At 34.6% G+C, this 18558-nt stretch overlaps 3 protein-coding genes across 3 annotated transcripts; all 3 read right to left on the bottom strand.

The window, feature by feature from the left end:
- Nucleotides 1-3037: 3037 nt before the first annotated feature.
- LOC140824304 (uncharacterized) lies at nt 3038-3772 on the bottom strand. Its single transcript, XM_073185904.1, has one exon. The coding sequence runs from the start codon at nt 3770-3772 to the stop codon at nt 3038-3040; it is 735 nt and encodes a 244-aa protein (XP_073042005.1).
- LOC140824303 (uncharacterized) lies at nt 3773-4400 on the bottom strand. The gene is made up of 2 exons (XM_073185903.1): nt 4114-4400; nt 3773-4037 (listed from the first exon to the last, which is right to left on the bottom strand). The coding sequence occupies exons 1-2, from the start codon at nt 4398-4400 to the stop codon at nt 3773-3775; spliced, it is 552 nt and encodes a 183-aa protein (XP_073042004.1).
- Nucleotides 4401-8547: 4147 nt separating this feature from the next.
- Nucleotides 8548-9147, bottom strand: LOC140824701 (histone H2B.3-like). The gene has a single exon (XM_073186245.1). It carries the CDS (start codon nt 9076-9078, stop codon nt 8632-8634), a length of 447 nt encoding a protein of 148 aa, XP_073042346.1. The 5' UTR covers nt 9079-9147; the 3' UTR covers nt 8548-8631.
- Nucleotides 9148-18558: the final 9411 nt, after the last annotated feature.

The raw sequence follows: 18558 nt of genomic DNA, 5'->3' as shown, positions 1-18558 counted from the left end.
TTAAAGATTGGCCTAGTTTGAAATGAATGTAATAGATAAAGTTGTTAAGATTAGAACTTGGACGTAACTCAACCCCAAAAGCTAGCTCAAGGGGGAATTGTCCAATTCCATATATACCACTCAAGGATTAATTATCTAACCGATGTGGGACATTTAACAAAAGTAAACAAATATGCTGATAACAGATTAAATTTTTGACGACTGTGTGGAAATCTGATCAGTCCACCACATGAACAAATTTAATAATAAAGGTGTTCTAGACAAAGCTATTGGTTTAGATAAGAGTTTCTTGAAGGCCACCAAGACCCGAACCATTTCTGAAGCAATTCAAAGACGTCTCTACCTCGTTGATTAAATGAAGATCAAGAAACCGACTGCTATTTGTGCAGAGAGGAGAGAATTATGAACCTCCGTGTCAAAGTTCCTTTGATGATATTGTTGTTATCAATCAGTTGCATATGTACCTACTTTCCATGCAGATGAAGGTGAAAGTATGGGAAGATGATCACAAATTGGTATTTCCATCCTCAACAAAATCAGAGAAGAAAAATGAAACTGAGGAAACAGATCATCATGGCTCAATGAAACTTGGTGATGCTGCTGAACAATCTGGGCATCATTCTGAACCATCAGTTACCGAATCATCAGTTCAGCAACCATCCTCCTCAGTCATAAAGAAAGTTGAAGTAGCTCAACATGTTCCAAATGTTGAACTGACGAGCATTGTACATCAACCTTCACCTGAATTCATTATGACTCCTCCTCCTCAACAAGTTGAATCTTTTTCATCTCTTCCTATCAGGGAAATATCACTTCCTACTTCCTAGTGTGGATGAAGTTGTGTAGTTAATTGTGCAACAACAAAATGATTAATTTTAGGTGAACTCCCTTCATGTTCTCATGTTCTCAAAGAGCTGGCAGTTTCGAAAACTACTGTTCTAGAAGAAAAACTGATTGTGTCAGAGAATGAAGAGTCGGTTGGAGTTTAAGTTGTTAAGTTAGGAGTTGTACTGCCTAAGTCAGTTAAGGTGGTAAAGGAGATTGAAATGGATGAACAAACATTATCAGTACCAGATGGTGTTGAAGTTGAAGAAGTTCATAATGTTCATTCCATCAGTCAGACTGAACCAACTTTGATGATTCATAAGCTAGGAAATCCTCATTCAGTCAGGCACCAGATCTGGCTCTTGCTCTCACTCATCCGCCTCTTGGATCCAAAGAATTCTGAGGATAGTTAACTATCTAGACTTGGACACACTCGAGAACAACAATACCCGTTTGACTTTGATTACCTGCAGCTTGACATTTTTGCAACGAGGCCAACTTACTACTTATGATACTGTTGAAAGCTTCAAAGATAAAAGGCTCAACGAATTATCCTCAATGTCTAAGAATGTGCTGGATTTTTTTATTGAATAATAATATATAAAGAAAGCACAGGCTGCTACTGCAACCAAACTTGGTGGATAGATTCAGACAAGTAATTATCATTTATCCTCCAATATTGATGAAGCCAATTCACAGCTATTTAAAAGATTGATAATGTTAGTATCCAACTGACTGGAATGCTTAATTATCTGAATAACTAGGTGTTATTGACAACAAAAGGAAGTTAGTCAGCAGAAGACTGAATCCAGTCACTGTCGAGAACCCTCTAGGCTGGCTACTTCGAGCAAGCACTTAGGCAGTCACAAAGAACATCACAAGATATAATGATTAGATCATTTTCAGTTTCTTTATTAGTTTGTCATCTTATCAATGGTTATCTTTTGAGCAGAAGTATCATGTGTCTAGTTCAGTTATATGAATTCAGTCTTTCTTATATGTGCATATTTTGTCAATCACCAAAATAAATGAAGTTGTTGGATCAATTAAGTTTTGGTTGATTAACAAAAGTTATTGAATTAAAGAAAAATTAATATAGCATATCTGAACTGAATTTGTTAAGAGAAACTGAATATTCTTGAGTAACTGATTATTTCTCGAGCAAATTGATCTTCGAGCCCAAGCGATCAAGAGCCTAACCGGTATTGAAGATAGATCAGTTATCGAAGGTCACTCATTCAATGATCACTTATGACCCTACCTAACTGAATTAGTCAGGCTTTTCAGCAGACATTCTCTGAGGACTATCGTATCATTCAGGGACGGATCCAGGAAAAAGAATTGGGGAGGGGGGGGACTTGAACTCAATATGATAAGTTATATATTATTAAAAAAATTACATTATATCGTTCGACGAAGTTGTTCCTGCGAGATTTTAAAACATAAAATTCATCAATAATAGAATTTACATCAATATGTTTAGCTAAATCACGTTCAATATACAGTGTCTTACAATCGGCAAGAAATTCATCCTCTACTTTATTGCGAAGTGCCGTCTTCATATGCTTCATTGCTGAAAAAGCTCGCTCAAAAGTGGTGGTAGACACTGGTAATGTCAAAACAAGATGAATCAATATATTCAACATAACGTAAACATTTGACCGTCCACTCTCAGTCAATTGCTGACACAAATCAACAAGTGTCGAAACATTTAAATTCTGAATCACATCAAGTTTATAATATATCAATTCATACTCCAAATCAACAATTTCTTGATATGTGAAATCTCCAGGATAAAACTTTGTTGCAAGCTTGCAAATATCATCACTGTTAAATGAGTCAAATGAATTTTTAGGATCTAAAGTTGTACTAAGAGAAAGAAGTTCCATCGATGACTCATTGAAACGAATATTTAACTCCATCAAAATAAAATCTATTGCTACATTAAAAACATCAAAGTGGTAATGATTCTCTATTGTAGTTTGCCGACAGAAACGTCCAATCTTATATAGACAATCAAGGTCAGGCACATCAATTTCATTTCTTGAACAAAAAATTTTATCTTCCTGAAGAAATTCGTTCCACCCACATTCTCTAAATTCTTGAATGCTAGTTTTGGTAGTAGTGACAAATGTAATAGTAGTCAAAATATCTTGAGATTTTCTTTGAAAAATTTGACAAAGAGTATATGTTGTTTTCATAATTTTATGCATTAAGTGCAAAATAAACACAAATTCAAAGCTTGCCATGTTTCTGTAAATCCCCCGAACTTCAGCCTTAACTCTTCCATTTGGAGAATGATCACCAAGAACTTCAAAAACTTTGCAAGTTGCAGTATATACCTATCAATGCTTTTTACCGAATCATAGTGAGAACTCCAACGAATAGCTCCTGCTCGTTGCAAATTACCAATCTGGTTTGCGCCACTTCCAGAATCACGTTCTCCAATTGACAACATATACTCAATTTCATTTATTTGTGCAGTATGTAATTCAGCAATGTGCTTAGTAGAAGAAGTGACAATATTAACAATATTGTCCAAATGAGAAAAGAATTTCCAAATAACACTAACATTCTTAGCTGCAGAAACCATTTTCAGTTGTAAACGATGTTTAAAACAGTGGACATAGTATGCATAGGGACAATCTTTGAGAAATAATGCTTGAAGTCCTTTCCACGCTCCACGCATATGGTTAGCACCATCATATCCTTGGCCTCTGATTTTCTTAATATGGAGATCATGATGAACAAGAACATTTGATATCTCATTTTTCAAATGCATTGAGGTAGTGTCACTAACACTTTTGATGGCAAAAAATTTTTCTGTCAAAATCTCATGAATGTTCGCAAACCTCAATATAATGGTCATTTGCTCTCGTTTAGATATATCTCGGGCTTCATCAACAAGGATACAGAAGTATTTATCTCCAACTTCTTCACGAACCATCTACCGTACTTTATTGGTCATAATATGTAAAATCTCTTTCTGAATTTCTGGAGCGATATATTGGGCATTTTTTGGAGCATTCTCAAGCACAACTTCATCAATTTCTGTATACATTTTTGCAAAAGCCTTCACCAATTCAAGAAAATTTCCACGATTAGATGAAGATAGAGATTCATCGTTGCCTCTAAACGCAAAACCTTGAAGTGCTAGCCAACGAACAGCTATAATTGAGGTGCTCAAACTGTAGACGATTTTTCTCTTTTTCCTATTTAGATTGTGCATGCATCACTTTATCAATATGTTGCGAGGGTCTCATCAAATTTTCAGCCTTTCTCTCACACATAGTATGAGGAGAAGAAGCTGCAGAACCAATATGGACAAGAAAAACACAAGTTTTTCTTTGGTTTACCCTTTTCCAATTGTCAAATTCTTCATTGACCAACGCCGAGATATTAGATGAATTAACATCATTCAGGAAAAGAAAACAATAGAAACAGTATGTCTTATTTGTTGAAGGCGAATACTCCAACCAATAAAATTTCTGAAACCATTTTTTCTGAAAACGACGATTCTGGCTTCCAAATTTTGTACCTGGATACTCCAACATATCTGGTTGATAAGGCCACATATTTAGACATGAACATCTTATCTCATCTCGTACATTAACATGATATTCACATATATGTTTTCTTTTATTTCCGGATCTCGTTCAATACAATTAGATGATGACTGATGATCGTCTCTAGGAGAGGAACATGAAGGAATTTGGGTATTGGGAGATGGAAGACTTTCACTGGATTGATATTGCATAGTAAAGACCGTAGGAATTGAAGTATCTTCAATAGCTTGACGATCTCTCTTCTTAAAGAAAGAGGATATAAATGTTTTTCCTTTCTTTGCAGCAGATTGATGTTCCATTTTGAAATAGTTCAAGTTATAATCCTAAACAAGTAATAAAATAATTATCAAACAAATAAAATAGTAATAGGCAATCAATAACTCAACAAATGAACAACAATTATCGACAATTATTATTTAACTATACATGCACCCATATATGTTGTTCAGATATTGAATTTATATTAAATTCTGTACTTTCTTTGAAAAATTAACTTTAACTTCTACATAATTAATTTCCATCCCATTATTGTGCAAGTCATATTTCCTATTCATTTTCATCACATATTCTTCTCTTTTCTTTCTCGTTAATAAAGCTGCTCGTTGGTTTTTTAAAAAATAAAATAAGAAGAAAATTATTAAAATTTTTGGAAAAGTAATTTATGAATTACATTAAAAAGTAAAATACAAAGTGCAAGAAGTCATTAAGAAAAATATGATATGCTAACTTGTACCTTAGGAAGATGGACCGAATCTTGGGATTTAGGAAGAACAAGCAAATGAACAACTACGGTGACTGGCCAACAAAAAAAATCCCAAATTTTGTGAAGACGGCGTGAAAATTAGGAGAAGTTGTTGCTGTTGCTGGGCTGGACTGAAATTTTACTTTAAGTATTAAAAAAATGGATTGGGCTACAACCCAGTATAGCCCTCCTCTATATCCGCCTCTGGTATCATTCCTTGTTAAGGATAAAATCCCCCTTGAATTATCGATTAAAATTTTTCATATCAATAGTCTTTTTCCGTCAAATTTCATAGTCAATTCGCAATATTCAAAATGTATTATCTATCAGAAAAGACGATAACATGACACAACGATCTCTCTATTTGGAAACGACTATCAAATTGAAAAATTAGGCATGTTCAGATCGAAGCCTATAAATAGATCATTTGGATGAACTTTCAAAGACACTTACACTTTCTGATTTACATGCATTATTATGAGTATTAAGTTCTTGAGAGACTTATTGATCCTGTAAGAAAGTTTTCTTACAATACACACTTAAGAGCTTATATCTAATCATTGATTATCAATTCGTGCTAATATATTTTTTTGAGAAATATTTGAAATTGAAAGTAAACGTCTTATTGGTCTTTTTGTTCTAAGAATGAAGTTTTTTTGGAGTTTCAATAGGCAAGAGATGCTGAAGTGTGTAATTGCAAATTGCTTGTAATTATCAAATTATTTTAAGTGGAATCCTTCTTGAGTGGAAGAACGAATGATTTAAGAGTTATTCAATTTTCTATCATCCATAAACATCTTTTGTGCATTTTGTACCTGGATACTCCAACATATCTGGTTGATAAGGCCTCGTATTTAGATATGAACGTCTTATCTCTTCTCGTACATTAACATGATATTCACATCTGTGTTTTCTTTTTTCCAGATCTCGTTCAATACAATTAGATGATGAACGGTGATCGTCTTTAGGAGAGGAACATGAAGGAATTTGGGTATTGGGAGATAGAAGACTTTCACTATATTGATGTTGCATAGTAAGGACCTGTAGAAATTGAAGTATCTTCACTAGCTTGACGATCTCTCTTCTTAAAGAAAGAGGATATAAATGTTTTTCTTTTCTTTGCAGCATATTGATGTTCCATTTTGAAATAGTTCAAGTTATAATCCTAAACAAGTAATAAAATAATTATCAAACAAATAAAATAGTAATAGGCAATCAATAACTCAACAAATGAACAACAATTATCGACAATTATTATTTAACTATACATGCACCCATATATGTTGTTCAGATGTTGAATTTATATTAAATTCTGTACTTTCTTTAAAAAAAATAACTTTAACTTCTATTATTGTGAAAGTCATATTTCCTATTCATTTTCATCATCTATTCTTCTCTTTTCTTTCTCGTTAATAAAGCTGCTCGTTGCTTTTTAAAAAAAAATAAGAAGAAAATTATTAAAAATTTTGGAAAAGTAATTTATGAATTACATTAAAAAATAAAATACAGAATGTAAGAAGTCATTATGAAAAATATGATATGCTAACTTGTACCTTAGGAAGATGGACCGAATCTTGGGATTTAGGAAGAACAAGCAAATGAACAACTACGGTGACTGGCCAACAAAAAAGAATCCCAAATTTTGTGAAGACGGCGTGAAAATTAGGAGAAGTTGTTGTTGTTGCTGGGCTGGACTGAAATTTTACTTTAAGTATTAAAAAAAATGGATTGGGCTACAACCCAGTATAGCCCTCCTCTACATCCGCCTCTGGTATCATTCCTTGAAGGATAAAATCCCACTTGACTTATCGAATAAAATTTTTCATATCAATAGTCTTTTTCCGTCAAATGTCATAGTCAATTTGCAATATTCAAAATGTATTATCTATCAGAAAAGACGATAACATGACACAACGATCTCTCTATTTGGAAACGACTATCAAATTGAAAAATTAGGAATGTTCAGATCGAAGCCTATAAATAGATCATTTCAATGAACTTTCAAATACACTTACAATTTCTGATTTACATGCATTATTATGAGTATTAAGTTCTTGAGAGACTTATTGATCCTGTAAGAAAGTTTTCTTACAATACACACTCAAGAGCTTATTATATCTAATCATTGATTATCAATTCGTGCTCGTATATTTTTTTGAAAAATATTTGAAATTGAAAGTAAACGTCTTATTGGTCTTTTTTCTAAGAATGAAGTTTTTTTGGAGTGTGTAATTGCAAATTGCTTGTAATTATCAAATTATTTTAGTGGAATCTTTCCTGAGTGGAAGAACGAATGATTTAAGAGTTATTCAATTTTCGATCATCCATAAATATCTTTTTGTTCATTTACTACTTAAATTTGATAGCATAATTGTCTGATTAGTCTTGTCATTTTTATTGTTCAAAACGTCTCATTTAACTTTTTCTCTACATAATATTAAATTGTTGGATTATAGATTTGGATTATAGATATCCAATCAACAAAAGTTATTATTCAGTGTTACTAACCCAACCAAATTAATATTCAAACTTATTGTGATGGTTTATTCACACATTGTAAATCAATCTCTCGATTTTAACAAACGGTTTGTTTGGGATGAGAACTGATTTCAAATTCTAATTAATTAATTTTGAGTCATTGTAGTGGATTTTAAATTTATTCCAGCACAAAAAATTTCTTATCTTTCTTTTCCAAAATTTCTCAAATCTATATATTTCAATCCAAATTCCAAACGCAACATAAATTGAGTTAAAATAATTTCTTTTATATATTTTACCGTTGTATCTCATGCTTAAAAGGTTTATATTTAAAAAATTATGTATGAATTATCAAAATCTACAGAAATTTTGAATACTCTAGATTTTTATGGATTTTCGAAAAATCAAATTTAAATATCAATTGAATTTTTTATTAAAAGAAAATATAAAAATTGACTTCACAAAAATGTGATTGGCGTCTAATAAAAAGTGATCTGAAACCAATTCGTACCGAGACTATTCGATTCGGGTTCTTGCCATCATTTAAATCAATATACAACAAAGCTATTTAATTTTTTAATAATCAATAGAAAATAGTGTGAGTAGAAATGTTATTAAATTCATTAATTATTTATGTCAAAATAAAAAAAAAATGCATTATGAGGATTTATTTAATATGTTCAAAATAGTGTGAAAATAAAATCAATCTTGAAATTCTGGAAAAAGAAGCCTGTAGGCTGTAAGCACATAACTTTATTGTTGTTTTAATACACCAGAAGTCGAATCGCACTAAACTCGCTTTCTCGCGTGATTGAAAATAGGACTTCGATTTTTAAATATTGACCGACGCAAAAAAATTCATGAAATTCCATTTTTTAAAATTTTGATTGCAAAGTAAAATTTGATTGCAAAGGAGGAAAAATTAAGATACCAAAAGAGCAGTAAAATCAAGCATTCATTAATCATTAAATACCCATAAAAACTAACAAAAGTTAGAATTTACACCATTATATTCCGAAATCAAGAACTAGTGAACTTGGTCACAGCTTTGGTTCCCTCAGAAACAGCATGCTTCGCGAGCTCACCGGGCAGGACCAATCTCACAGAAGTCTGAATCTCCCTCGAAGTAATAGTGGGCTTCTTGTTGTACCTCGCCAATCGGGCCGATTCCTGAGCAAGCTTCTCGAAGATGTCGTTGATGAAGCTGTTCATGATCCCCATTGCTTTGCTGGAAATCCCGATGTCTGGATGAACTTGCTTCAGGACCTTGAAAATATACATCTTATAAGTCTCCACACCTCTTTTCGCCTTCTTCTTCTTCTTGTCCCCGGCGGCGGCCAAGGCGGCGTCTTTGGGGAGTTTCTTTCCGGCCTTGGGCTTCTTCTCGGCGGCTGGGACTTTGTCGGCGGTCTTCTTCTCCTCCACGGGCTTCTTCTCCGCTGGCTTTTTCTCACCTTTGGCTCCCATTTCTGCGATTGGGTGTGCAAAGAGATTTTTGGCAAAGAGATGAGCTGATGGAGTGTAGAAGAGAATGAATTCAAGAGGGTCTTATATCGAGGAGGAGTAGAAATATTACTGGAGGATTTGAAAGAGACGCGGATAATTGTCTTGAACCGTTGATTAAGATAACATTCACGGTGGAGATGTTATTTCGCACGGGAATTCGGCTGTGTGTTTTGATTGGCTCTAATTTTGGGTGTGATTTTGATGTGGACCGTCGATGAAGATGGAAATCTACGGAAGAGATGAATTGTGGGATGAGCGGGAACCTTTTTCGACTAATCAAACTTTGCGGCACAATCAATTGTTATTTGCTAGCAAAAATGTTACGAAGTACATTTGATATTAAAATTCATGGAAGACGGTTTCATGGGTCATATTTTTTTAGACAGATTTTTAATTTGGGTTGTAAGGATTGTTGTACAGGAAATAAATTAAAACATTATAGTGTGTGTATCAGAAGTTAGTGTTGTGTCTGGTGTTGTCAACACTGTACACAACACGGCAGCGGAAATTAAGTATTTAACACACAAATATAACTTTAATAAATTAACACCAGATTTAAATTATGCACAAGTAAGAATACTTGTGCGATGCCTCATGACAAAAAATTCACTAGAAAAATTATGTAAATCGTTTACATCAAAACAATACTAGTGAGAAAAACAAAACTAAATTCCTTGACACTCCAAGGAATTAAAATGCATCAAAATAAAACACATAAAAACTAGATGCATAAACCGAAAACACGTATTGCTTAAACCAAACAAAACCACTCTTCGACCAACACTCTGCGTCAGGTGTTGTTCTTGAGTGTTGGCAACACCTAATCAGCAACATGGTATATGTGAGTCAATCACACAAAATCTTCAATACACAAATCTTCAATATCTGAACTCTCTGTGTGTTCAGAAAAATCCAGCGGCACTCCTACGCTGTAAGGTGATCAACCGATCACACAAAAATGTCTCATCAAAATTGGCTCGGCTATCGTATATTCTTCTATGCCATAACTCCTTAGCCGATTCTCTCAAGAGCTCACACCAAAAGACTCACATGAAAAGCCCCAGCAAAAGTGATCACCGATCATAGAAAGCCTTTTCTCTCTCCAAAACCTTTTCTCTCTCTACAACTCTCTCCTTCCTCTTCTCTCTCTAAAAGCCTTCTATCTACCAACTCTCTAAAAAGTCTCTGGAATCACACAAATCTTTTTTCTCCCTTCTCCACCCCCTGTACGGTTTGTGAAGCTCACTTATTTATATTCCTTGCTTGACCTAGAAAAAAAAAGTCCTAGAAATTATAGAAATAATATTTTCATTAGTCATAAAACTCTTTCAAACAAGGATAAAATATCTTGGAGATAAAAATCATATTAAAAACAAATCATATAATATCTATAGATAAATCAATCAGGATCTTATCATCTAGAGATAAATCAAGCAAAAGATTATAATCTAGAAATAAATCAAATAAAATCTCTTAATCTAGAAAGGCAAAATCTTAAATTGATATTATCAATTTGGCAAAAGTAATAAAGGAATAAAAAATTCCTTTCAATCTCCCCCTTTTTGTCTTTCTGGACAAAAAATCCAAAAATGATAATCTTGGTAAGCATCGCAGTCAGTTAAAGCTCCCCTGCATTAGAGTGTGTCTCCCCCTGAGTCAAAATTCATCCTCCCCCTGAATTTAGACATGTTAGAGCACTGGTGTTGTTGACAGTGTTGTCAACACCATCGTTAGAACACCTGAAAACATAAGGAGACATACGAAAGAAAAATTCAATAATCATGCAACCAAATATAAGAGCGACCCAAAAACAACATTACAGACAGAACATAAGTATTCATCCTTTATCTTCTTATGTGTCATTTTTGGTTCTCCTACTCCCCTTTTTTGGCCAGAATGTAAGCCAACTTCCAAAAGCACCATCTACTCAACCACTTGTAGAATATGAGAGAAAATTATAGAGGTATATCAGGAGTTACGCACAAAAACGCACAAAGAAATCACGAGAGTAAGGAAAGATTGCAAGGATAAATGAAAACAAGCAAGAGTAATTATCAGGTATTCAACTGTAACAAAACATATATGCTCTTACTCTAACAAAAAATACAATGATTCAATGTTTATGATTATGCAATATGCCTAGCATCCTAAAAATAGACATGCAAAAATGGTGTTGTCACCGGTGTTTGCAACACCAATGACAACATGTGTGTGATTATTGTACGTACATGCTGAGAGACTTCCGAATATTGGAAAATCTCTCAAAGTCCAAAGGTTTCGTGAATATATCAGCCAGTTGATTCTCAGTCCTAACAAATTCCAGTCGAATTATGCCTTTTTCAACCAAATCTCGAATAAAGTGACGTTTTATGTCTATGTGTTTTGTTCGAGAATGTTGAACATAATTCTTATAAATGTCTATAACACTTGAGTTGTCACAATATATCATCATGTAATTGCTTAACTTGTAATCCAAGAAAGAAAGTTAGTTCTCCTACCATGCTTATTTCGAATTGTGATGACATGCAATCCACAGAGTTATTCACAAACATTTGAGATGAAGCACTGAAAATAATATCATCTACTTACATTTGACAGATCAAAATATCATATTTCAGTTTTTGAATGAAAAGAGTTTTGTTAACCTCACCTCGTTTGAAGCCCAAGCTTATCAGATTGTCAGCTAACCTACCGTACCATGCCCATGGAGCATGTTTCAGTCCATACAGGGCCTTCTTCAATTTGTAGACATGATCCATGTGGTGAGGATCTTCAAATCCCTTAGGTTGACTGACATAGGCTGGGAAAACGTGGAGCTCATGCTGATTAAACCAATCATTTTGCGGTAGTCCACATTTTCTTTGTTTCTTGTTTGCACACCATCATGTAATTCACCAATGATTTGTGATGATGGATGATTCTTCTGAATCTTGTTGGGAATTTCTCTTTCACTATTGATCACCACATCATCATTATCGTCGTTATCACTATCCACAATTTCTGTTTGGTTCAGAGACGGTGTTGTGCTTGGTGTTGCTTCACTGGTCTCAACACCAGACTCAACATTGTTTCTGGTCAGTGTCCTCACTTATATCCAGCAATTCTTCTACATCAGCCTCCGGTGTATTAATTTTCAGATCTGCAAGATCATCAAACACAACGTTAATTGATTCCATTGTAGTCTTAGTTCTCAGATTAAATACACGATAAGCACGACCATTAGTAGAGTATCCAAGAAAAAGACATTTAACACTTTTTGAATCAAATTTAGCTAGATGATCTCTATCATTCAGCACATAACATACACATCCAAAAGTATGAAAATATTTAAGGTTTGGTCTTCTTCCCATGATAATCTCATATGAAGTCATTGTAGAACCACTCCTTAAATAAACGCGGTTGGAAATGTGACATGCTGTATTTAAAGCTTCGGCCCAAAAACATTTTGACACATTCTTGGAACTAAGCATGACCCGAGCCATTTCTAGGAGGATTCAATTTTTCCTTTCAGCTATGCCGATTTTTTGAGGGGTCTTCGGAGATGAATATTCATGACTGATACCTTTCTTATGACACAAAGAAACAAAATGAGAATTTTCGAACTCCTCACTATGATCAGTTCTTATTTTAACCACCCTCATATCATACAGATTTGTTATCCTAGCATGCAACTTCTTAAAAGCATCAAATGTATCAGATTTTTCTCTAAGAAAACTTACCCAAGTAAAATGCAAAAAATCATCAACACAAACAAACGAATATTTCTTACCACCCAAGCTCTCAACATCCATTGGACCCATTAGATCCATGTGCAGAAGTTCAAGACACCGTGTTGTCCCAAAGTGTTGCAACACTGGGTGTGCAACACGGGTTTGTTTACCTTTTTGACATGGTCCACATAGATATGTATTACCTGAGCTCAGATTGGGTAAACCTCTCACATCGTCAAACTTACACATTCTTCAAAGTCTTGAAGCTAACATGTCCCAATTTTTGGTGCCATAGGTTCATATCACTCACCGTGGCACTTCGACACTTATCACCTTCTCCCACCAGATAGCAATTGTCAGCAGACCGAGTACCTAACATTACACAAACATTAGCATCATTAAGAACTTCACATTTATTTTTGTTGAACTTAACATGTAAATCATCGTCACAAAGTTGACTTATGCTTATCAAGTTCGAATTAAGTCCTTCAACGAGCAAAACATTATGAAGTTCAGGAAGGCCATCAAATTCAGGGTTCCGTTGCCTACAATTCTTCCTTTGGCACCACCACCATAGGTTACACGCCCACTTTTTACTTCAACATAATCCGTGAGGTGTTCTTTAGAACCGGTCATGTGGTGTGAGCACCCACTGTCAAAGTACCATGCACCTTCAATGTTAGTTTTTAAAGAAGTATAAATGACATTGCAATGAATAACAGCTTTTGGTACCCAAACTTTCTTCACATGAGGTTTCTTGGCTACTGTGTCGTGCCTGGTGTTGGACAACACAGTGGGCAACACCCGATTTGCATGCCAGTCATTTCTCAGCTTAAAACAGAAAGGTTTGATGTGACCTGGCTTATGATAGTAGTGGCAAATAAAGTGGCGCTTTCTTTGCTTTGGTTCAGAAGTTGACCATGATTTCTTTGTTTGTGACATCTTCACTGGAGGATTAACTTTCAAAGGAGACGAGGAGACTCTGATTTGTTTCGGCCTTTGTTCCGAGACTAGCTTTGAGACTGACAGATTCTTCACATGAGGGTTAACGATGTCATTTCCCATCATTAGCATCGAGTCAAGTTTTGTTGAACTTGAGTTGAATTTTTCAAGAGTTTTTGAGGACTTCTCAAGCTCATCCTTGACTTTGCACAGTTCAAGATCCTTCTTGCTAAGCACAACTTCAAGTCGAGACACACATTCTTTCAGATCAGTATTCTCCTCGGTGAGGATTAAATTTATTTTATTTCTTTTGATCCAATCTTCGTATAGCTCTTCATACATAGCCTGCACACTTTCCAATGTGAGATCATCAGAATCAGTATCTTGGATTTCATGATTACCTGAGTCATTATGAGATTTAGCATTGAAACACAAGGATTTTGAAGTGGTGTTGCGGCCCGGTGTTGCAACACCAGAGGCAACACCGTGCGGGTTGACTTGCAGCCAGCATTTTTCCTTTAAAACAGCAGTGTTTGTAGACAGTACGTCTATTGAAACTCTGTTAAATTTCCTGCAAACAAAAACAATAATAAACCAGAATCAATCACTTAGTGTATCAAGCGTTGGCTCTGATACAACTTGTAAGGAATTGTTGCACAGAAATAAATTAAAACATTATAGTGTGTGTATCAGAAGTTAGTGTTGTGTCCGGTGTTGTCAACACTGTACACAACACGGCAGCAGAAATTAAGTATTTAACACACAAATATAACTTTAATAAATTAACACCATATTTAAATTATGCACAAGTACGAATACTTGTGCGATGCCTCATGACAAAAAATTCACTAGAAAAATTATGTAAATCATTTACACCAAAACAATACTAGTGAGAAAAACAAAACTAAATTCTTTGACACTCCAAGGAATTAAAATGCATCAAAATAAAACACCTAAAAAATAGATGCATAAACCGAAAACACGTATTGCTTAAACCAAACAAAACCACTCTTCGACCAACACTCTGCGTCGGTGTTGTTCTTGAGTGTTGGCAACACCAATCAGCAACACGGTATATGTTAGTCAATCACACAAAATCTTCAATACACAAATCTTCAATATCTGAACTCTCTGTGTGTTCAGAAAAATCCAGCGGCTCTCCTACGCTGTAAAGTGATCAACCGATCACACAAAAATGTCTAATCAAAATTGGCTCGGCTATCGTATATTCTTCTATGCCAGAACTCCTTAGCCGATTCTCTCAAGAGCTCACACCAAAAGGCTCACATGAAAAGCCCCAGCAAAAGTGATCACCGATCATAGAAAGCCTTTTCTCTCTCCAAAGTCTCTTCTCTCTCTACAACTCTCTCCTTCCTCTTCTCTCTCTAAAAGCCTTCTCTCTACCAACTCTCTGAAAAGTCTCTGGAATCACACAATCTTCTCTCCCTTCTCCACCCCTTGTACGGTTTGTGAAGCTCACTTATTTATATTCCTTGCTTGACCTAGAAAAAAAGTCCTAGAAAATATAGAAATAATATTTTCGTTAGTCATAAAACTCTTTCAAACAAAGATAAAATATCTTGGAGATAAAAATCATATTAAAACAAATTATATAATATCTATAGATAAATCAATCAGGATCTTATCATTTAGAAATAAATCAAGCAAAAGATTATAATCTAGAAATAAATCAAATAAAATCTCTTAATCTAGAAAGGCAAAATTTTAAATTGATATTATCAATTTAACAAAATAATAAATGAATAAAATATTCTTTTCATGGGTCATCATAAACATTTTCTTTTTTATCATAAACATATACATTTTCCTTTTATTGAATTCAGATCGTTAATGTGACTTCCATCTACATGTAATAGTAGTACTGGGCGGCAGAGACATCAGTGAAACTCTCACCCGTCAACTGAGCCTTGGCCTATCATCATTATATGGAAATATGATCGTCGGACTCCTTCTTGAGCCTTCTTCATGGACGGGATCTCTCTGAAACCTTCTCCCGTAAATGAGCTGGCTCTGGAGCCTTTTCCCTCACGATATTCCCAATAATATCATCATAACATCATAATAGTCACAATTACCTCACCTCCTCCAACGTTTCATATTTTCATCACTTATAACAATCATGCATATAAATATCATTTTTTTTTTAAATCAAGCATGCAACACATCTTTTAGCCTCAACAGTTTATCATAAAATACCTTAACCATTAAAATTAATCATTTTATCATATATTATAGCATTCGGGGCACTGCCATGCCGCCGCCTACCCATCTTCAATATAAAATGACCTTTTTATCCCTAGACGTAAAATTTCTATATTTTAACTTTTTCTTACTTTCATTGACTCTAGACCATCCTAAATAATTATTTAAGCTTAATATAATTTTCTGATATTTTTATTTAGCTTAAAAACGAGGCTTTTATTTTATTTCATAATTATTAGTTCGTGAGGCGTTTAATTCCCGAATAAATTCAAACTTTAATATTTTCTTCCCAAATTTTAAACATAGACTTTTTATGCTTAAATTACCCTCGTGAACCGTGATTCATCCCCCGTGGACCACGGTTCAACCCTTAACCAATGAAAACCCTAAAAACTGAACCCTTACTAGAACCTTTGAGCCATGTTGCATTTTCTTCGAGCCAAACTCTACCCAGATCACCTATGGACCATGCTGACAAGCCATGACTCCTCGAACCAGCCCCTAGCCCGCTGCAACCTCCTGCACGAAGACAAAAAGCCTGCGCGAGCTCTTTCCTTCACGCCTTTGGACTCTAACTCAACTAGGACTCCTCGCCCAGGCCACCACCCAAGACCTCACCCTCTGGACCAACCCTAGACTTCTCTGTGACCTAGCCCTGACCACCTTGGCCGAGCCATAACCTATCGTACCAGATGTTGCTCTCGGGTGGCTTGAGAAGAGTTCCAATGTGCATGGGCTCTTCCCTAGCCGTCGAGCTTGAGTCCTAGCGTGGCTAGTACTCCTCCACACACCCAAACATGTCCATCCTCGGCACTGGTCAAGCCCTGGCCTAACCATGAGCCGTGGTTCCCTCTTAACCAAACCCTTGTGCCCAATCATGCAATTTTTAATTTAGCTTGGTTCCAATTCACATGCAGTCTACGTCTTGGCGTCTAAGGACTCTTAAACTCATGGAAAAACTTGCCTCCTTGATCCTTTAACATGGCAGCCCCTTCATGCAATAATATATCAAGTTTTTGGAACATAAATCATACCTTATTCCTGTGTCTATACATAAAAACGAAAATTTCCATAAAGAAATCATGTTTTTCATGAAAAAAATAATTAAACACATATTAGGATGTGATAGATGAGAAAAGAAAGATTTATGATGTGCCTTTGCTTATTTTACGCACGGCAATTACATTGAGATGGGAAGAACGACAATGAAGAACCTTGGTTGAATTTCTTTTGCAAAAACCGATGTCTTGCCTTGAAGATTTTCGTGTGAGCCGTGTGTTATGCTGATGGGAGAGTGTTTGTGAGGTTTAGGGGAATGGGGCGTGTGCTTTTAGGGTTTTGGGGTGGGGTTTTGGGCTTATTTATTTTAATAAAAATGTGTAGAGTAAGCTTGGGCCCAATAGTATGATATACTAGACCCATTAAGCTCATTAGTGTATTTTTAAAATATTTCGTTTAGGAAATTTCGTGAAATTATTAGCCGAGTTCACGAAAAATTCATATTTTAGTTGAAAATCGAATATAGTTAAAATTTACGTCTCGGCACATAAAATCACTTTAAAACTCCTTAATATTAAAATATTATAAAGCATCAACCTTATTTTAAATAATTAAAAATAAATATTTAATAAAAATATTTTCCATTTTTCAGTCATCGGCCTCCGGTCCTCGATCGCATCTCGAATAACTTTATTTTATAAAAAATACATTTTACATGCATTCATGCAGAAAACTACTTCATAACCATATAAACATATCAAACATAATTAATTAGGAAATTAAATTCATTTAATTAGCTATTTCCCATTTTCCCTATATTCGCATGCAGTTGGATTATGTCATTTTAAATTTTGGACCTTACACTACAAGTTCACATTACACATTTTTTCGACCATTGGAATGATATCTTATAAAAGAAGAGTTGAAGAATGCAGAACTTACATCAATCAACTAAGCTTTAAAACCGCGCGATTGCTATATTATTAAGTTTGCATACTTGAAGATTTTGAGCGCACCTAAAGTTCATATACTTCATCGCTCATCAAGCACGCACTCAACATAAACATATCTGATCATTCAAGGATCATCTTCATGCTACTAAAACATACTGTTTTCTTTACATCAGTAAACTTTGGTTATTTGATTGATTGTGTTGTTTGGTGAACCGATGGTTCTTAAAATCCAGAACTAAGAGTTCCAAAACAGGCAGTGTGATAACTTCTTATTGAAATGGGCTGTTTCAATAAGTTTGTAAAGCCAAAGTCTTTTGGTGGAATCCTTCCTAAATAAAAAGAAGGGATGACATTGGAGTTTCATTTCCGAACATCCCTAAAAATCATGTGTCTTTACTTTCCACGATCACTTACATTCAAACATTTTCTTGTTAAAAAGTCAGCCAACCGGTTGAAGCTATCAATAGAAATTTGAACTGTTTTTCACACTTTTCAAGTTGTTCATATTTCTAACCGTTTGAAAAAAAATTCCACCACCTTAAAATGTTTGAAAACAACTTTTAAAATCAACGATTTTTAAAGAGTTTATTCATCCCTCCATCTATACTCTTTCC

The sequence above is a fragment of the Primulina eburnea genome, chromosome 2 (genome assembly GCF_022965805.1).
Source record: "Primulina eburnea isolate SZY01 chromosome 2, ASM2296580v1, whole genome shotgun sequence".
NCBI lineage: Eukaryota > Viridiplantae > Streptophyta > Magnoliopsida > Lamiales > Gesneriaceae > Primulina > Primulina eburnea.
Note: the sequence above shows the minus strand (reverse complement) of the source record. Positions and strands in the feature narration are given on the sequence as shown.